General features: G+C 40.6%; 2 protein-coding genes across 7 annotated transcripts in view; both read left to right on the forward strand.

Moving 5' to 3' along the window:
- CMSS1 (cms1 ribosomal small subunit homolog) overlaps nt 1–3,573 on the forward strand; it is a 251,048-nt gene extending 247,475 nt beyond the window's left edge. For all 6 annotated transcript variants that reach the window (XM_065062430.1, XM_065062421.1, XM_065062437.1 and 3 more), the window contains one exon: nt 2,962–3,573. In XM_065062430.1, the coding sequence (XP_064918502.1) occupies nt 2,962–3,045 (84 nt within the window). In that variant the 3' untranslated portion in view covers nt 3,046–3,573. The remainder of the gene's footprint in view (nt 1–2,961) is intronic.
- A 154-nt stretch (nt 3,574–3,727) lies between these two features.
- Nucleotides 3,728–18,371, forward strand: LOC102088327 (cell cycle control protein 50C). Its single transcript, XM_005506680.3, has 7 exons — nt 3,728–4,609; nt 5,441–5,551; nt 6,798–6,899; nt 8,287–8,377; nt 9,363–9,500; nt 10,478–10,687; nt 11,767–18,371. The coding sequence occupies exons 1-7, from the start codon at nt 4,397–4,399 to the stop codon at nt 11,952–11,954; spliced, it is 1,053 nt and encodes a 350-aa protein (XP_005506737.1). The 5' UTR covers nt 3,728–4,396; the 3' UTR covers nt 11,955–18,371.
- Nucleotides 18,372–21,792: the final 3,421 nt, after the last annotated feature.

The following is a 21,792-nucleotide window of genomic DNA, read 5'->3' on the forward strand; positions in this document are numbered from 1 at the left end:
TTTTATTAAGGTAAAATCTTAAGGCTATCGTAACATCAAAATGTTAAGTCTTAGTTCAAGTTAAAACCAAGTAAGTAAGAATGTTCCACCTTCATATACAGTATTAGAATAATTAATAGATATTTATGTGTGATTACAGAATAGTGAACATATGATTATAGAAACATCACAGTATCACAGTATGTTTGGGATTGGAAGGGACCTCAAAAGATCATCTAGTCCAATCCCTCTGCTGGAGCAGGAACACCTAGGTGAGGTTACACAGGAACATGTCCAGGCGGGTTTTGAATGTCTCCAGAGAAGGAGACTCCACAACCTCCCTGGGCAGCCTGTTCCAGTGCTCTGGAACCCTCACTGAGAAGAAGTTTTTTCTCAAATTTAAGTGGAATCTCTTGTGTTCCAGCTTGATCCCATTACCCCTTGTCCTATCATTGTTTGCCACTGAGAAGAGCCTGGCTCCATCCTCATGGCACTCACCCTTTATATATTTATAAACATTAATGAGGTCACCCCTCAGTGTCCTCTTCTCCAAACTAAAGAAACCCAGCTCCCTCAGCCTTTCCTCATAAGGGAGATGCTCCACTCCCTTAATCATCTTTGTTGCCCTACGCTGGACCCTCTCCAGCAGTTCCCTGTCCTTCTGGAACTGGAGGGCTCAGAATTGGACATAATATTCCAGATGTGGTCTCACCAGGAGTAGAGGGGAAGGAGAACCTCTCTGGACCAACTAACCACCCCCCTTCTAATACACCCCAGGATGCCATTGGCCTTCCTGGCCACAAGGGCACAGTGCTGGCTCATGGTCATCCTGTTGTCCACCAGGACCCCCAGGTCCCTTTCCCCTACACTGCTCTCTAATATGTAATTTCCCAACCTATACTGGAACCTGGGGTTGTTCCTGCCCAGATGCAGGACTCTACACTTTCCCTTGTTAAATTTCATTAGGTTCTTCCCCGCCCAACTCTCCAGCCTGTCCAGGTCCCGCTGGATGGCAGCACAGCCTTCTGGCATGTCAGACACACCTCCCACATCTTCTAACCTGCATTTGGCTTAGGTAACACAACATACAGAACGGTTTTTGACATCTTGAGCTATGTAAGTGGAACATGTTGCAGCTATTTGTCCTGCTGCAGACATCACACAGACTCATGAAAGTTATTTATACGAAAAGTCAGAAACAAAAGATATCCAAATAATGTTTTGGAGATAAGGCATCTTAACACAGTAGAAACTAATGGAATGTTTTGGCAACTTTCAGGCTTGAAATATAGAATACAGTCTCAGTGAGCAGAGGATCTTACTGTTGTATAAAAATGGTCAAATAGTTGCTATGAATAGTCATAAGGTTTCTCAATGAAGAGAAGAATTATCATACCAAAAATGTCATTTAGAGAGTTGGCAGTTTGTTGTACTAATTTCTTTCATCCCTTACTAGTTGTGGAGGCAAAATTGTACCCTTAAAATTAGAAATTATGCATACTGACCTACTTTAAATGAAAATCACAGTTATCGATAATTTCTTTGCATATTTAAGGTGCTGCATTGCTAAATTTCATTTCAATTACACCAGAAAGCAAGAACAGCTGGAAACACGTGTCCATTCTACTTACTGTTGTTGTACTCACCTGATGTTCAGTGAAGAATTATGTACACAGTGATATATTCTCATAAATATATTAATTTAGAAACACACGAATCTTCATACATGGTAGTGCTGTATCCCATCATATCCACATAATGGATGGTGCCCTGATTCACTGCTCTCTCAGTTGCCTCAGCATCCCATTAGTTAATGCTGTTGGATTTTTTTTCTCTGTTTTTGTGTCTCCCACTTCATTCATCCCAAACAATGGAGAGAAGGAAATAAAAAGAAAGTTTACAAAGAAGCCAGAGGAGGGGTAAATGAGTTCATCAGATTCTGGAGTTGTACTAAAGTATAAAGGTTAAAATAAAAATTGATTTTGTACTTTAGGATCTGACCAAAGGACAAGCTTCCTGCTTTGAAAGCTTTGTGTATATAGGTTGATGACAATACAGAACTGTCTCAACTCCTCAAATTACTTGTTTGTAAGATTCGAGTTTTTTCAACAAAAAACAACATTGTATTGTCTGCAAATAATACAGACACTGAGCTTTGAGTAAGTTTGAAAATACAGGAAGTTTAAGTTTCAGGCATCATGAAAGTAAAAAAGTTTCTAAGAAACGGACTTGTGATAGAAAAACAACTGTTTTCACCTCACATAGCACAGTGGGGAATAGAGATTGGCCAGGCTTTCTCACATGATTTATGCCTGTACAAAAGAGAGGCACAGAAGGATATAATCCTGAGGGAAAGTTTGCAAATAGGTCATATGTAAGTGGGAAGAGAGAGCTATAAGGAGACTCTGGACTAACCATGATGATAGAGAATCTTGTGTTCCTGCTGAAATACGTTGTCAGTTAGTTACTCTCAAATACATTTGTCTTTTATCTTTTGATAAGTAATAAACTACAGGCATATCTGTGTTATAAACCAAAGTACGCTGCATACAGCACATGTAGACCTGACCTTCATGCTGGCTTCCATTCAGGTGTCTCAGACACAAACAGCGTTGTGGCTGTTGCCGTGCAGCGCTTCCCGTGGACTGCGTCATACCAGTTGATACTCTGGAAAGTCACGTAGGGATTTTGCAGCCCAGGATGGATCTCTTGCTGTGGCAACTTCATCAACTCCCTGCCGATTACAGCTTTTCTGGGGTCATGTTAGGTGGGACTTTACGAGCCGCAGTTGTACTTTAGGACGGCAGAGCAAATGCTAGATATTTTACAAAATCGAAACGTTCTGGAGCTCACGACCATGTATGAGAACTACTTATTTAATTTCTAGTCCTATAGTAAGGTGCCTGAGTAAATAAATAATGGTATTTAGCCAAAGCATTATGAATAACTTTTGATGCTTGCTTTGATTTTTGTTTTCTTCAGATAAAGAAAGAAACAATTGACCTACTGGAGACGAGTATTATAAAGCTGTGCAGAGACGGGTCTGTGAAGCTGGGACTCTTTTAATGTTTTAGCAACAAGGAAGTCATTTGCAGCTGCATTTTACTGTTACTTTGTCTGCAATGGAAGTGATTAACAGATGATGGAATCAAGAATTTTGGCTTTTCAGAGGTCTATCAATACAGAAAGAATGCACATTGCAACTTTTTCTTAGTTTCCTTTTAATAATAAAATAAATGTTTTGGTTTTAGTCTTATCATTATTTCTATTGCAGAACATTGTGATACTGAAACTAGAGTTACATTGCATTCACCTGCTCAATTTACTATATGTCACTTTTAAGACTCTGAAGATGAGAAAACTTGGGTGTGAAAGTCTTTGTACAACTCAGTTCTCTGTTATCTCTCTCTGCTGTTCCAAAGGAGACATCCATTTCTCTCATGAGAGTGGTAATCTAGTTCTTGCCCTTGAGGGTCTTTGAAAATATTGTATGAATTTCAGTAATTTGTCAAAAAGGTATTTTTCACCTCTCTGTTCTAGAACTGGCCAAATGTTATTTTTTGCTATTGCATAATAAATTATCTATCTATTGCATTGAGACTTCATTTTGGTTAAACTTCTGAAGTGTGCCAAAAATATTCTTCTGTTTATCCATTTAAATTAAAAGGAGGTGATCACTGGATGATTCTTTTGTCATTGTGGATAGTAGGTAACGGATGGATTTTTTCCAGAGGACAAGATGAATAAAGGTTGAGTAAAACATCAGCATCTTGGAAAGCCATTGATCCAAATCAGATATTTGGAGAATGAGTTTCCATTTTGTGATAAAAAAAACATATAACTTTTTTACAACTTTAAATAGTGTCTGCATCAATAGCAGTGAATGTAGTAGGTTATGAAAATTGATTTGGTCTTCCAAAGCAACGTTTTCTGTCTGGTACTGTCTCAGCACCTGAAGTCCTCTCCAGTGGCATCCAGTGCAATTGGAGTAGAGCTCCTGTCATTGTATGCCATGTCTGTTAGCTGGGCAGCTATTGAAGTGAAGGGAGAAACAATAATACGAGAAACAATAATACATCTGAAATTACACAGAAATTCCAGTATCTTGAGCAGTATCGTTGCAAATGAATAAGACGTAACAAATCCTACTGAGTTGCAGGACAGTTGCTTTTCCAGGAGGCATGAGCTGGATGCCCTGAGCAAAGTACACAATTGTTAGATTAGTACAAGCTGATGAAGGAGATCCAAACATAAATGTAGAAAATGAGGAAGAGAGAGATCGATCTAGTTAATGAGTAATTCCTGGCCATATTGCAGGTTTGAACAAACAATGCAGTCTCCCAACAGTAAGGACAGTATCTCAGCTTAAAGACTTTCCTGCACAAGTATATTATTCATTCCTCTCACCAAGAAGAAAATGAAAAACAAGACAAGCTGTCTTCCACAAGAAGCAGGGGCACGTCCTTCCAGATGTCCGGATAACAGCGCATTCAAACAACAGAGGCTCCCAGCTTGGAAACCCCAGCTCACCATTGCGACCGTGCTCTCCAGCTTCTTCCTCACAGGCGCGTTCTGCCTTTCTGTCGGAATCTGCCTCATCCTGTCCGCAAACAGCATCAGAGAATTCCAGGTTTGCTTTGGGGGTGGTGTTCTTAGGTGTTCTATGAAGAAGAAACTGGGCTATTTTTGGAGAGAAAAGGCTTTGAATTTTTGCTTCCAGATAAAGGTGGTAGTGATGGCTTCATGGCTCAGGCTCAGGTCCAGCAGACAGTGTTTCTGTGAAAATCCTCAGCGATAGCTAGTCACCGAAAAAAGGCAAGCACTGGGTGGTTAACTGGATGGTAATATCTGAAATATGGATGGTAATTACTGCCACTGGCTGGTAATACCTGAAATGTTGTCGCTATTTCCTGGGTTTTTGTAGGGAAATAAACTAACCCCTTTGATAGTGTTTGGTACTACAAGAACATACATGTTTGCTGGGGCAAAATCTTAAAATGCAGGGAGCCCGGATGTTCAAATATCTCCTGGAGGTACAGTTGGTTAGCCCTGTGGTGGTGTTAACAGACTCCTGGTTGGAGGCAACGCTCAGCGCCACATCCAGGCTGTTCAGGAGCGGTGGGTGGGCCATGATGTGTGTGGGGACTGCTCAGACATTACTTGGTCAGCCAGACCAAGCTGCAGAAGTGTTCTTTCCTCAGCACTCCTTTGCCAAGGAGCAGATGTGGAGGTTCTGCAACAGTCATCAAAAGGCTCTGAAACAGCCTTAAACCGGGGATAAAATTTGTGAATGTTCATTTAGGCCAAGTCGTGATTCTCTGTCAAATTTTAACAATGTTTTTGGCAGCACAGAGTCACTTAGAAGACAACTGCTCTGAAAAGTCTTGCAGCTAAAACACTAACTTTTTCCTGTGTGTGTGTCCTTTACTACAATATCTCTGCTTGTTCACTTCTCTGACAGATTAATTATTCAGATAAATGCTCAGAGTGTTCAAAACTCCGTGAAAATACCTCTAATTGGAATAAGGAATGCCACTGTTCCGTTAATTTCACACTAAAGGAAGATATGTTGGTAAGTGGATGTGAGAAACCAACTCAGGTCGTTTAGTACCTCCTGTTACTTATATCCCTATATGATAAAATACAGTAATTCTGCTTTGTGGAGCTCCTGACTAAATTTTCTTTGTACTTTTTAAAAACATGAAATACTCAAAATTTTAAACTTTTGCCTTTACTATTCATTTTGGTGTGTTAATAAAGATCAGGCTACCTCTGTCGCTAGCTGAGAGATGTCCAAGGAGAAGATGGGGATGAAGGAAATGGTGTTTGATTGCAGAGGTGACTTGTCCCTGAGTCAGCAGCAAACCCTCGCCCATGGCCTGGGATTAGTTGTTACTACACTGCTAAGCTCTCAAATGAGAAGGAAATCTGAAGCTCTGACCACTCACCATAAGTAAACTTCTGTCGTCTTTTTTACAAGGGTTATGCTGTTAGTGCCCAAGGTCCTTGAAATAATTCAAGTCTAGCAATGTCATTCTGCAGTTTCAGTTGGGAAAAGTATCCTTGATTTGCTGTCCTAAACCTCCAGGTCATGTTGCTGAGGCTGTTAAAATGCTTCCTGTTCTACCAGAGAGATCTTCTGCTTAATGCTGCATAAATGATCCCTTAAAATTACAGTGCAATTTAAATTATGGAGTCACTTTAGAGTTATTCAGTATTGAAGGGGCTGTTAAAATATTCTGTAATTCTTCAGATTGCAGTAATGTTTGAGATGAGAAGTTTATTTAACTGAATAATGGGGGATTATAGTTTAATAATAATTTATCTGGCTTGTATTTGCCTGCCTCACATTTTCCTTTTAATTACAGGACTAAACTTTCTAAAGAGTTCAAATAATTGATGAGAGTCAGAGTATTTTTCAAAAAACCTGAAGGAATTAAGACCTAATGGGTACTTTTAAAAGTATTTTGTGCACTTTCTTTTATGGAAGATGAGTGTCAGTCCCCACCAAATATTGATAGTCGGCGCAGGTTCATGGCCAGCCGTGCCATTTTGAATAAAATAGTAATAAGGCATTTTTATTTTAGATTTCATTTGGTGATTTAAAGTATGTTTAATTTTGTGCCAAAATACTAAAACTCTCGGCTGGGGTAAAGACTAGATCCTAACAGTGTCTGCTGAAGTAATCCCTTAGAGTGTAGTTACCAATCCTTAAATATGAATTGAGCACTCTTCCACTTTCTTTTTTAGCAAGTAATAGGATTTCTCTTTGTCTACATGAGCTCAGCTTACTGAAGGGTTTTATCCTTGAATTCTAGGGTGATGTTTTTATGTACTACGGCCTTCAAAACTTCTACCAAAACCACCGTCGATATGTGATATCAAGAAGTGATGCACAGTTGTTGGGTCAAAATGTGAATGTAAGTTTTCTTCTTTATGTTATGAGATTGTCAGTGTTTCCATCAGGTACATCTTTGACCATATGGAGAGCTAACTAGGCGTAACTGTAAGCGTGTTAAGATGGCTCTAGGGAGGAATAAACAGAAGGTACAGATTTTCAGTGTTTGGTCTCTGTTTTTATGATTGTTAGGGCCATTATGTCTAATAAGTTAATAAGAGAGGAAGGTTGAGGGGATAAATCAAAGATGTCAGTTCAATGTTGCAGTTCTTAAACCTGCACCTAATAGGGAAGCTGATTAAAAATACATTGGCTTTTTCAAATAAATTTACAGAAAGCTTTTCCTTCTCATGTTTTCAGTCTTAGCCAGAAATGTTTTAACCTGTGCTTTTATTATAGGGTTAGGGAATTAAGTTATTCTAAGTCTTTTATTTTGCCATCTGGCTTTGGAAGTGGACAAGAAGCAGGAGGAAGTTAATAGTGAAATAGTTGATCATGTAGCATTCTGAAGTACGCAACTTAGAGGTCTAAAGAGGAGGCTAGACAGCATCACCTGCAGCAGGTCTGCATAAGGAAATTGGAGAATGCAGCCATTGCGTTCCATTTTTTTACTTACAAATCTAAAACATGTTTTCTTTGGCTTAGAAGTAGCATTTCTTAATATACACGGAGTCCGCACACTGTCTTCTCAGTACATAGGATGATTGTGCCATAATGATCTGTTCTTTTTATAAAATGTTTCTTGTAACTCTCAAGACATGTTTCCCATCCTTCTCTAAGGGTCCAGTCAGCTTGTTTGTTTGCATCCAAGTGGAACCACTTTTGGCTTATTGTGCCAATCAGTTACACAGTTTATTAGTTACTTGAAAATATTTCTGGTTTTAAACCTCAAGATTTAGTTTCTTACAAACCGGGCTAGGAGAGGTGCGATAAATTTGAGATGGGCTTTTGTTTTTCATACTGTGCCATCAACCATCAGCATTTCATCACACAGAACTGCAGTAATGCAGCTGACTGTATCTGCTGTTCTCCACCACTGAAGCAGTCCAGGTCAAAATTAAAAAGAAGGAAAAATAAGATGTTCTAGGGTAAGCCAAGGTTTCACTGGAACGTTTTAAATTGTAGCTATATTACAATAGCAGATCACCAAATGAGTTTTTGTAGTCTGGACTTCGTAAGTCTGCAGCAGAATACAGTGAAGACCTTAAGTTTACTTACTATGATATAGAAGGTATTCCTCAACTACAAACTCATTCATTTGGATGTATCTCTAATGTGACCAAAAGGTACTGGAGACTTAATTATTCAGTGTCTTTACAAAAGAAGGAATGGGAGGAGAGCATTAACACCAGCAAACCAAAACAAAACCCCAGGTTCTGTGCCTGATTGCTCTGTGACCTTGAATGCAGATTGAGAAGAGCTATTGCGCACCCTTCACCACCTACCAAAATGGGACACCCATGGCTCCATGTGGTGCTATTGCCAACAGCATGTTCAATGGTAAGTAGGTACCTTCCACATCTGCCGTACTAATTTCCACTTGAAACTATTCCATTACCCCAATCCAGCTGAATAATGATGTTGCAAGATCTCTGCCGTTCTCCCACAAAAGGTTTTCTTTGGCAGTGCTACTGTGGTGAAAATGGGGCCCTACTTCCTGCTGTTTAGTAGCTTGCCCCTCATTTTGAAACCGACTAAGACCCTCTTCAATGTGAATATACAACAGAACTTCGGAATTGAGTCCCTGGTGAAAATAGGAACAGATTTAGTGTACTTCCTTGCTAAAAAGTACATTGTTGTACAGTGTTGGGAGAGCCTATATTCTGCCTTCTAACAGTGGTGTGCTTAGAAGGAGGTGACATGTTCTTCACATTGGTTTGGACCTTTGCATCTGTGTGGTTGCATTTTGTTCTCTGGATGCTGGAAGCATACATAGTCTTATACAATTTGATCCCAGGTTTGATCTTGTTTATAGTAATCTGGTGGGCATAATCTGCCTGTGAGTACATTTGGGCTGAAACCTCGAGGGCACCTAGCCATGAACACTGGTGGATTTCAGAATGGATTTCTTTGGGAGAAAAGAAGACAAAAAGCTTCTACAGACTTTTCTCCTCTACCTCATGCCTTTGTCTGCCCCATCCTCACCCATTTTTTCACCTGTTCCACGCAGCAGATTTTGGCAATGCAGCACCTGTTTTCAAGCAGCTGAGCCACCCATACCCCAGAGGACTTGCAAAGGGGCAGCTGCATTCAGTAACTTCTAGATCCATTTGATTTTCATCTGCCTGGGCACCTCTCTGCTCCCTTGGAAGTCTGATTTACTGGGCTGGGCTCAAATCTAGACCAGTGGCCCACATTGCTCTGGAGCCCTGACTGTGGGACAGAATGCTCCTGCAGAGAACTAGGAATAGCAAGATTTTTAAATGCTGGGGAATTAGAATGACTGCCTTTCACTCCTAAGTATTGCTTCTTGTATTCCCTGCAGATACTATTGATCTTTTTTACAATCTTAACTCATCTGTTGTTCAAGTACCACTGCTGAAGACTGGAAACAGTTGGTGGACAGATAAAAATGTGAAATTTCGCAATCCTAAATCAGACAATCTCTCTTCTGCATTTGCAGGTAAGAACAGTTCCACTGGTATTCCTTATTTTTCAATGGCTTCCCTACCTTGCCTCCCACATGTGTGAGGGTCTCCCATTCTGAGATGAATTGCCTTTGGGAGTAATACCTCCAAAACAGGTTGGAAAAGCAGCTCTAGAGGGTGACAGAACAGAACACAGATTTAGCCCAAGTATCATAGAAATTGCAAGAAAGTAGTTTTGGAAGACCGAAAATAGCCCATGTCAACACCCTTCTGTAGAGTTTCTTGTAACGCTTAATCTGTCCAGAGAAAGCAAAGTTATAGTAACTTTCTTTTTTCCTATTGAAAACATCTTTGAAGGAGAATTGCATGTCACGTCTTTCCTTCTTCATGCCTTTGCAGATTCTTAAGTAGTTGTCAGATAAGTGAGTCCACCATAGTCACTAAGTCTTTCAACCAGCTGTTTCCTGGGGCTATTTCCTTGTTACGGTTGATCTGTATTGAAGCAGGACTCAAAGCTCCCTATTCTGGATCAGGTCAGTGCTGTGCTGGATGAAATATGCAAGAGCTAATTATCTAAGTGGTTTTCATGTGACAGATTCTAAATATCATAAGCTGTGCCTTAAACTGCAGAAAGATGCCTTTCTGGTTGTACAGGAATAAATTAATGTATAAAAAATGAAGGCAGGTTCCACATTATAGAGAGCATGTTGCTTGCTGAAGAGGCAAGAATCCAGAATAAATGGTATTTTCATTTGTGCGAGTCACTTTGGTTTTCTTGTGCTTGAAGTTTCCAATGTGTATCAACTGCTGGGTACCGTTAAACTCTGTTAATTCATGTTTAAGGTGAGTGGAGATGCCTGGGTGAAAAGTGTTATCTACCATATATAATATTTCAATACTGGGCAGAGTCTTGTGTCTCTCATATTTCATATGCTGTGTTCATTGTGATTAGGCCCAGAAGTTAGTCATCAACCACTGTTTTTCCTGACAGTATGTCTTTCTTTTTCATCAGGGACAGCAAGACCTCCTTACTGGCAGAAACCCGTATATTTGTTAGATGAGGAAGATGAAAGGAACAATGGTTATGTAAATGATGACTTCATAATCTGGATGCGAGTGTCAGCCTTTGCTACGTTCAGAAATCTTTACCGTCGTGTCGAACGGGTAAAGCAGTTTGTGAATGGCCTCCCAGCAGGGAATTACACTTTTCATATTTCCTATAGTATCCTTTCTGATTATCCAAAACTATTAGATAGTTATAATGAGATGGAAGTGGATGGGATTTGTATAGTAAAATGACAGCAAAACTGAGCAAAGCACTCCAGACTAAGTCACTGTGAAAATACCTAGTTTTGAGGCTGATGAGACACTACAAATGGGTTTTCTTTAACCCATGCAGATGAAGTTAAACTGAAATGGCAGCATGTGACTTCGGATTTTATTTCCGAGGGGGCTAGTTTTAGCTGGAGACAGCACATGGGAGCTTTACACAAAGGGTAAAACTGAAGACGTGGGAACCTGAAGAGAGGGTTGAAGACTCTGTTTTAGCTGAAATATTTAATAATGGCCTAATGAGATGTGTTGACACCCTTACTGGGGTGCAAGAAGTGCCAGAGTATCCCTGCTGTTGTGAGCTGTGCAGGATGCCTGTGCAGCAGAGCCCTCTGGCAGATTTGGGCCACATGCTGACAGGAGCTTTTGTGCTGGTGAAAATGCACTCTCATGCTGAACAGCGTGAACTTTGCTGACTAAAGCTCTTGTTTTGTCAGCAGGAGTTATGGCAAGATGACTATAAATTTCTCAGCTGACAGAGCTATGATTTTAAATGTTGTAGCATAGTTCTATTCTGAAAGTTTCAACGTGGAGAGATAAAAGGTAAAATCATATATTATTCTGGGTAGACAATGCATTAGGTAGAGGTGAGCACTTCCCCTCAGTGAGAATATGTGGAGTATCATCATGATAAGCTGCCTAAAAGGCTCATTTTCAACTGAGTTTTCATAGGAAATTATCACAGTAGCAGTTACATAAATTATGAATCTGAAATTTATGTTAAGAAAAATTATTTCCATGTTTATTCAGAGACTGTATCTAAAATAATTAGATCTCTTACAATCAGCTGCTGCTGAGCTTTTGGACCCAGAGTAGCAGAGACATCACAGATCAGTTAAAGGAGGTTTTGCAGCGAATGCAGATCTCTAGACTATGCTTTGGAAAGGTTTTTGAGCACTTACCACTTCTTTTTCTCCTCCTGGGAATAACGTTAACTTTGTCAGTGAAACCTTAACATCCTTCTATCAGATTTCCCTGTTACCAAATTCAAGGGAAGGAAGCATGTGATTCTTTCAACCGTGGTGTGGAGCGGAGGAAGTAACCCATTCCTGGGAATTGCCTACGTGGTTACCGGCACAGCAGCAACCCTGATGGGCTTTGTCATAACTGCCATCCACTTAAAGCTCAGAAAAAAGAAAACATACTTTCAGAAGTAATAAGGTTCCCTGGCTTTCTGAACAAAGGCAAAGGCATGCAGTGAACAAAGACCATGCAGCACACACCTCTCATCCTTTCCCCTGAGCTCTGGATCTGTTTCACTGACAGGTTTGGTGAACATAAGTGAATTGAGGGAAAGTGCTGGTCCATTATCCAAACCCAGACTTACCTGAGGCTGCATTCTTATTAATGTATGTGTGCTCCTAAATTTGTTTCCTGGGAAACTTGTATTGAGATGAGCTACAAATGACAGCATAGCCGGTTAGAATTGCAATGGCGAAGGAATTATATGGTACTAATATCTGGCCAGAAGTAAGGGTCCATATTAATTTCTTACTCAGCCCTTAATTCATAAAATATTTATCTTGACTTAAATGCAGCTTTGAATGGGTCAAAAGGGGAAGGCTTCACCCAACAAAAAGCTTGAGCAGGTAGAACTTGGTGCTAAGATCTGTTTGTGGGCCACCTGTGAGCTGATTGGCTTGGCTTAGGTTTTATATGCCTTTTTCAGCTATCCTGAAAAAGCAACCAGCTTGGTGCAGCATATTCATCACAGTTTGGTACACACAGTTTGATTGAATACAGGGCATTTTTAGGAGATTAGGGTTTGTTTAAACACAGTTTGTTGGTTTTATATAGGTACTGAGAAAAACCTGCAAAGCTAGAGGGCATCAAGACACTGATTTATATGTGTTATTAGGAAGCTTAATTTAAAAACTCCTTTAATTCTAGACATTTTAGCAGAAACATCTACCTAATATAGCTATTAGGCCACAATTGCACTCCTACTTACCCCACCCTTCCACATAAAGGTCCACAGACTCTTAAGTGACATGAAATGTCTCTTCCCCTTTCAAGCCCTTATTTCTGTGGTGTGGCGACTTATTGTCAATAGAAAACAAAGCATCAGAAAAATCTGTCAACTTGCTTTTCAGAAAGTAAACACTGCAGCTTGTGAATAGGCTTATCATTTTCATGTTTCATTTTCAAAGAGTTATTTCCAGTCTTGCAAAATGTAGGAAAAGCACTGAAGAATTTAGGTCAAGTATACCGTGGTACATCTGAATTTTTTAAAATAAAGAAAATAATTTGAAAATAATAAAACACTTTAGTTCCTTTGATTACTATCCTGTGTGCCTTACCTGTCCCCCCGCCAACAAAACAAACAACCTCCACAGTAGAACAAGAAAGAAATCACAGATAAGAGCAAGAGAAGGGAATGTGCCACAGGGAGGCTGGACGCTACTGTCAGAGACACCCATGTCTGCTTTTACAAGTATCTCAGGAGCTTGTGACCTTTGGCAGATGGGCTTCTGGTGAACCTCAGTGCAGTCACAGAAGGTACCGTTTCCTTTAATCTCTGCTTCATAATTGTGCCACAAGCAGCTTAAGGGGAGCTGCTCAAGTTAGTACAGTCTTGTACCATCAGTGCTTTACGCTGACCTGTTGGGTGAGGTGCGTGTCCCCAGCTGCTTTTCCTGGTTGGGGCCAGTCACCTCCATCAGAAAGCTGTAGAAACAGAGTTCCAGTATTTGAAACCCTTGCATCTAAATCTGCCAGCAGCTGTGGGAGAGCCCTGCCCCTCACTGGACTGGACATGAAGCAGTACATTTAGCAATGCTTAAGCTCATTAGTCTAAATCACTTTCAACAATGAGACACGCTCCTAAACCTTTTAAGTCCTTTTGAAAATGTAATTCCATGCAGCCCTCTGGAAAGCCCTGATGGGTGTTGCTGCCAAAGCTGAACTCAGGATTTCTGGCTCTGCACAGACCACAGGAGCCTCTTTCTTCTTCTCTTTCTTTTTTCCTTTTTTTGATCCTCCAAGAAACTGGCTTTCTGGGAATGATATGTCATCTGAGTGGTTAAGTCACAGTGCAATTGTCACTAATTTTGTTTCTTCATGAAGTATCTGGTAAAAATGCTAGTAAAAGGAGAATAACGAGGTATGTATTTCAGTGAGTCAGTGTACACAGTCTAGCAAATAGTGCTTACAGTTTGCCCATTATCTCCCAGAGGTTTGTGCAAGAACCTCTTCTCTTGAAATGTACATTGTCCTCAAACGCCTCCACAGGGAAAACCTGTCTTCAAACAAATCTTCCTCTTTCTATTATTCCAGAGACTGTCTAAGTCTTTGTTTATAAACCCCAAAACTCTTTTTCATCTTACCACAGCTTTAAACACATCTTACATCTTTTTGTACCCTCTGAACAGTATCCCTGGAAGCTGCTGCTTGAGCTTGGACAGTTATTGTTGTTAACTCTGAGCATCTCTGTAGTGTTTGTCTTGTCATTTTGGATTTTGCTCCCCAAACCAGAGCAATGGAAATGGCAGTTTTGATTAACTACTCCCAGCAAATGGAATCTGCCTTGCTCAAAGGGTGGAAAATAAAAGTTTTAGCAATCTCCTTACACTGCCTTTTGTGCCAGTGCTACAGCTATGCTGTTGGTCTGCTCCTTGTGCCAGAACTTGCATGAATGTGCCTTTTCATGAAGATTTTGTAGATGTGTTCCTCAGTTCCCCCATTGGAGAATACCCCTCTACCTATACGAAATGTTTATTGGAATTTTTTTTATGCTGCTGCCACATTATTCCCTCTTGTGCAGAGACTGAAACAGAAGTGAGAGGCCTGGGTGAAGAACTGGCCTAACATAACAAAGATAGTAAAAGGCATCATTAGTTGCTCCTTGTTGTGACATATCCCAGGGGGTTATCCCCTTTTGTCACCTGCTGATACCAGCAGGAAGCATGACTCCAGACAAAAATCCAGTGTGATTTTGAAATAGTTTATTCGGGCTATTAGGAGACCGTTATGTCAAATTGATCAGGGAAGCATACTGAGATCTGGAGAGTAGAGGCACGAAGGAACCAGAGATGTTGTGCTTTTACTGAGGTACAAATTGCTTTTAAAACACCTGGCATGTCATGACCAATGCTGTGCTTTTGGCACAGTGCTGCTTTTGCCTTGCTCATTTGATTTTATGAATTAAGATAATGTGCCTTGAGTAAAGGAAAAAAGCCCTGGTAAAACTTTTCAAAATTGAATTTTATTTAGCTTATCTATCAAGCATATTTCCACCAATAGTAAGTGAGCCTTTTTCTAGGAGAGATTAACTTATGTAGACTTGTCAGTTCAGTACATAGATGTCTGGATTCAAGACTGCTGAATGAAATTAAGAGTTGTACCTGGAAAGTGTAAGTCAGCAGCACCACTGTGAGTGCTACATCACAAAGCCATAAAAGACTTATTGCCATGATTTCTAATATTTTGGCATATCAAAATTATTAAATTGTTTGAATATCTTTCCTGCAGATGCCACCACTTCAGAAGATAGCATAATACTTTTATTTTTTTTCTTTCAAAGAAAAATGCTGGTTGCTTTGTTACTGCTACTTAAAGCCTTATCTTGCATCATTGTCATACATTCAGTCCCTTTGAGCTAATAGAACTTTGCCTATTTCTTTCACTCTCAAGAAAAGAGAGATGCGTGTCAGAAATGGAGTGTAAGTTTGGTGGACTGAAATTAATAATACCATAGATGCCTAAAGTGCTGGAAAGTGCATTTTTTTTTCTTTTCTTTTCCTAATCTTTTTTCTAGAACAGATAAAGGAGGACATTATTCCATTTTTTTTTTTCTTTTGGGGAGTGGATATTTAATAAATGGAAAACTGGACAAAGGATTCCTGTTAGTACATGTATTATAATCTAAACTTAAATGGTAAACATGGAACTAAAGTAGGTGAGCTAAATGCAATATAAGTTTCTGGGTTTGGGTTTTTTTAAATAAATGTTGTCATTTGTAATTTTGAAGATGACAGTTACACGTGGGAGCACTTTGTCTTGTGGAGATCCATAGTTCAGTTTACAGTAGCAAAAATATCTGGGGGAGAAAAGAACCCATTATTATGAAAAACCTATGTGCAATTTAAATCTCATTTCTAAATTACAGGGAGGTATAAGAGACAGCTGTATTTTAATGTCAAAAACTGTTGTACTACTTTTGGTTGCCAGCTCCCTTTAGGATTGAATTTCATTAAGGGGATTTATATATATACATATATAGAGAGACATAAAAGTGAAGCAAGAGTTACAGGATATTTCAGTAGCACTTCAGTTACAGAATTTTTCCAGATCTTTTTCAGGCTTTACAGTTTCATGCATATACGTTCAATATCTATCTGCCTTTGTTGTTTTTTCTGTGTTCTAAACATAGACATTTGCTTAACTCATCTCATCTAAAAATAAAGGAATGAGTCCTTCTTGTGAAACAGACCAGCATGATCACAGACCTGTAGAATCTGGAAAAATTAGTTACATGCTGCATCTATTTTATATAAACAGCTGTGTTGCATGGAGGTGATTAATAATAGCCCTTGGATGGGGTGCCATGTATTTTAATAACACATGAAATTTTTCTGTCCTTTCCCTGAGAAATTGAAGTAATACCAGAGTAAAGTCAAAGAGGGCAGTTCAGGGAAGGGAGGGCTTGGAAAGTTTTGGTGATGTAAAGAGAGATTGCGTACAAATTTTGATTTTAAGTTTAGATCTAAAATATGAGGAAGTAGTTGCTTGTCATATTACAAGAAGGTGCTGTCATCCTCAGCTGGGAACAGTGAGGTGTGAGAGACAGAGCTATTTGAGAAAAAGCTGTAAGGAGGAAAAATGGTGGAAGTGAAAAGATACTGTTTCTGCTCTTGGATATGGAGGCAAAGAAATCCACCTGAGCTGCTTAAGATTATGGTGTATCCTGACATGTGATCTCGATAGCCCATATGATTTTGAGGAGCAGCCAAGCTAAGTAAAAAAAGGTCTCGGTTTTCAAGAGAAAGTGCATACTCCCTGAACTATGGTGCAGAGTTTTGAGCTAAAGTGTTTTGACTCAGTTCTCTCTAATTGCATAATTCCCTGCAATTCCAAGAACAATTTTGTTATAAGCTGGGAGTGCCTTGGGCACTTTGCTTTGGTGGCCTCTTGTTTTCAAGAGAGGGATTGTTGGGCAGTTTTTCTTTACTCTGTGTCCTGCATTCTCCTCAGGCTATGGGAAATAAGGCAGAGGAAGAGTGGGGCTCATTTGGCTTTTGCTTACATTTATAAGTACATGAAAAAAGTTTTCTCCCATTTCCCTGTCTAGCCAGCTAGGAGAGGAAAAGGACAATAGGTCTGATTATGGTCCAGTGCAAGTAGGGGCAATATTGAAATGATATCAAATGGTGGTTGCCATAGGTAAAGAAATCAAAATACCTCATACGCTGTAAAGCTTATATTTCAGACAACTCTAATCAAAATATCTGCATATCTACTATGTACTTTATTGACAAACAAACAGCATGAAACAAGATTGTAAAAGGTCATTTATACTCCGTTTCAATTGCAGCCATTCTCTTTACATTGAAGTGCCTAAGATGACCCATTTCAAACTGAAACAATTAAAAAAAACTGAAAAAAAATAAGGGGTTCGAATGTGTCACACCCAGCTACTCAAAGTTAGTTTCTCATTACACACAGGAATCATAGTGGGGAAAAATGCAAATGTTACATTAACAGCTCTGTTAAACCAGTTATAACAGTGGGGGATTCAGGGTTTAAGATTAGGTTAAAAAATCTTGAGGTTTCTCAAATAACTTACATGAATCCCTGGGCATTCTATGGGTTGTAGTATTAGTGACAATTAACCTGAAAACACTGGAAAAAGAAATGGGTCAAAAAACCCAGAATGGCTAAAAGAAAAAAAGGAAGGAAGTAAATAGTACCTGCCTGTAGCCCCAGTAGTCATAATGAGTTAACATTTGGGTGAGGTGTATTGAGCTGCTGTCAAAGCCTCCGAGGTAAAATGTGGCAGTTGACAGTGCAGAGGAAAGCTTCAAAACAGCTCAGGACAATAATAACATCTGCAGTTAATAGCATTTCTCCCCGCAGTGGGTGTGCCGAGATATTTGTCACAGTGGCAGGAGGACAACGGGACCGTGTCCCCCAGCGCTGGGCGAAAGCATTGATTTAACACTGGGCACCAAGGAAATGCACTGGCAGTTGCTTCATCCTGTTGGGTGGCAGGGTGTGTTTCAGTCATGTAATTAGGTTACAGTCCCCATGTGGGCTGGCTTTTGCTGGCCTGCGTTGTGCCATCCAAATGTGGGACATCCAGAAGGAGATTGAGTCCCCTCCCAGGTGTTTGCTGAAAGCAGCGTGTGCTGCAAGAACGCCTCTGTGGCTCTGAACCTCTGTAGTGGTCTGAATTGCGTACGGAAATGTAGAAAAGGTGAGGAAGGGGGAAGCACGCCAAGGTAGTGCTGTGCGCAGTTTATCTGTTTTGGAGGCTGCCAAAGTGACACACCGTCATAAGAAAGCGGCCCATGGACAAATCAAGTGGTGGCATGAGTGCTTTTGCGGATTTGTCTTAGTTCAGATCCTAGGTATTTTATTTACAAAAAAATTTAGACAGTAAGTTTTTACCCTGGTTCTGTGCTCAGTGTGTTGCTTTGACTGCAGCAGTGTTACTTCAAATTAAAGTCACTAAAAGTAGAAATAATAAAAGAATAACCAGTGAGTCATCAGCTATACCTTAAAGAATTAGAAGGCCTATAAAGCAGATAGGTTTCTGCATCTAAGGGCTTTCATAGTATTATCTTCCGATGACTAATAAGCCATGGCTGGAGATCAGCCATCAGAATCTGGGACTGACAAACGTCAGTGGTGTTCACGTGTAACTTTGGTGTCAGCCATTCCTGTTTGGACTGAGCAAAACGAAGCACAGGTTTGTATTTGCCAGGTTCAGTAAAGGAAAAAATCCCAGTGCTTATAGTCAAATTTCCATGTTTTAAGCGGGTTGTTACTGGGTCTCGTGAGATCTGGCAATGATCACAGAAAGTCTTTGAAGCTCTGAAGCTTTCTTCATGCATTGTCATTCCTGGCTTTGCAGTTAATAGTAAAAAAAGGCATTGATCCCAAACAAAGTTGATGAACTAAGAGATAAACCATGGATAAGATTTTATCTCTGCATATTTCAGTTACTGATCAAATGAACTGAGTACAAGAATTGCTTAACAGATACATAAACTGTAATTGTGCCAATGGGTTTTAGGCTGTAGCTTGAGGAATTCATCATTTAGATTTCAAAGTTTGTCACTGCACCTCAGGCAACCAGTGGAAAGCCAAGTCTTAACTGAAAAAGGTCAAGAGTTCCTTTTCAAAGGGAGGTAAGAAAATTAGAAGACAGAGCACAAGCCTGTTGGGCATTTTAATAATTTTTGGCTTTGGGGGGGTTTTGATTGAAATGGAATGTCTCATGCAGCGTAAGTGAATAGGCTAATTTTTTAAATTTGGGGTTTACCCTGAAACTTGTTTTGTCAGGAATTCTCATATCTATCTAGCAGGTGACAGTGATCATGTCGTAGAAAGAAATGAATTACGAATGTGTCAGGTGTAATTTTAAGTGTTCTCAGCTGTTGAAAGATTATTTCCAATAATGACTTCAATAATGCTGAGTTATGGAGAAAGAATGTTCCCTTCCTATGGGGGGATATAATTTAGAAGCTTCAGGAGCATACCAAAGTTAATTGAATTGTCCTCGTTTTGCATCCTGAGCTTTACTTCTTTTGTAAGAGCTCTTAGGCTCTAGTAGCTCTTAAGCAAGGAGCTTTATGTAGAGGTAGCCTGAGCTGTATAACATTGTCTATGGTCTCTCTTGTTCACTTCTGATTTCTTAAAACTCGTATCAGCTGTAACATCATCCACATGTTGGCAGGTTTTCATCAGCCAAATGTTACTCAGAAGTTATTGGGGAGTGGGGGAGAGGATACAGCCAGGCAGAGCACAATTTCCTTAGAAATTTATGGAAAAGGCAAGTCTTTTTATTCAAGCCTTTAGCATATTTGTTCTTTAGACTTCACTGTGTTCACTGTGCTAAGAGTAAAACAAACAAACAAACAAAAAGCTTTTGTACTAGGAAAAGGTGGTGAGTTGATGCTGGCCTTGTCCAAAACTTACACTTTCTTAATAGGATGGACATGACAGTGGGGAGGAAACTGAGATTTTCTTAGCTCCTCCCTGCAAGGTAAGTTTTGTCAGATGAAAGAGTTAAGAAATTCAGGAGCCCTTGGCAGGTGGCGTTCATTCCCGCCAAGTACTGTGAACTGTTACCACATGCCAGGAACTGGCTTGGCCTGTTGGCTCCACCTTTCAGAGATGAGTTGCGGATTATCGGCTTCCAGTTTCTCTGACACAACCCGTGCGTGTTCCCGTTGCCATCCTCCTGCTTCCCGCAGGTTTGTCCCCCGCCCCCGTATCTTCACTTGGGTTCATGTGCCATGTCGTGCCCGCCCAGCTGCGAGGGCCCGGTGAGCGGGGGGCTGAGCCAATCAGTGAGCAGCGGGCGGGAGGAGAGTAGCTCGTTGTAGCCAGTGGAGCCCTGGGGCGCGAGGGAGGGGGCGGGACTTACCGCTCGCGGCAGCGGGTGTGGAGTAACGTAACTCGAGCCGGTGGGGGCCGGCGGTTGAGCGCGGGGCGGTAACGGCTGGCGCGTGGCTGCACCGGCATCCCCAGCCCTGTGAGGCCGCGGGGCTCCGCTCTCTGGACCGGCCTGAGGGGAGAGGGCGCTGCCCCGCCCCGCCGTCACCAGGTCAGACGGCGGGCAGTGGGTACAGCAAGACTGAGGGAGGCGGGGTCCTTGCAGCAGTTGGGCCCGAGGGACTTAATATGTTCCCTGTGGGGTTTCCCGAGGACAGGTGTTTGAGAAAGCACTGCTTGGTCACACTGGATCCAGAAAGCGTTGGTGCTTCTGGTGGGGCTTTCTCCATGGTGCTTTTGCCAGTGCGACTGGCAGCTGTGAGTAGACAGTGGTCTGGGTCTCACCTGAACCTGTAGTGCAGGGCTTGTTATGTGCCAGACAATTCATGTGTGTCTGCCAGGGCTCACAAGTCTCCTGCAGGGAAATCTGTGGTACTCACAGCCTTATGAAACATGCCAGTGTTGGATCAAACCTGCTTTAGCACTATGTTTATATGAGCAGAGTATAGGTGCTTTCTCTTTTATTTTTTTTTTCATTTGTTAGTATGGTCAGACAACAGCTTTTGTTGACCTTCAGTGTGTGAACAACCACTGTGAAAGCAAACCCAGGGACTCCCAAATGACAGGTAGCACTGGGCAAAGTTAAGAATATATGGACAACATTGGGTGGGTCCATGTAGCATAGTCCCCTCTTCCACTGCCAGCCATGAGCTAGGAAAGAGTCAAAACAAGGTAAATACAAGATGATACAATGTGACAACTAGATCCCAAGAAATATACCGTGTCTAATCTGGTGTCTTCTAGGTTGAGATTTACAACACTAAATCAATATGTCTGCATCCATTTCAGCTGTTCCAGATGCCTTGGTAGGAAAGAGGCACATTTGGGCACAACTTTTTACTGCAACAGAATCAGGGAAATTGTTTTGTGAGCATAAAAAAAAACATATACTTCCCTCCAACTCAGTTCACATATACCATGTGTGATCCTCACTCACCAGTTAAGTGTCAGAGAGGAAAATGGTGGTTTGATCGTGACATTTGACAGACATTCACACTTCCCTTCTCTGATACAAAAATAGGGGGTCTGTGGCTCACTTATTTTTAGGGTCTTTTGAATAGTTTTCATCCGAAAATACTTACGCTAATAAAAATATGTACAATGATGTCTTATAATTGTACTTCATTATTTATACAAAAAGTAATCTTATGTTTTGAGCTGAATAATACCTCACTTGATATGAAAGCAAAAATTTTATTTTTCTTTTTTCGAGCTGAAATAACCCACATTCAGAATTCAGGTAATTTTAAATTTGGCCCAGTAAGGGTTTTTTTA

This window comes from Columba livia, chromosome 1 (assembly GCF_036013475.1).
Source record: "Columba livia isolate bColLiv1 breed racing homer chromosome 1, bColLiv1.pat.W.v2, whole genome shotgun sequence".
Classification (NCBI taxonomy): Eukaryota; Metazoa; Chordata; class Aves; order Columbiformes; family Columbidae; genus Columba; species Columba livia.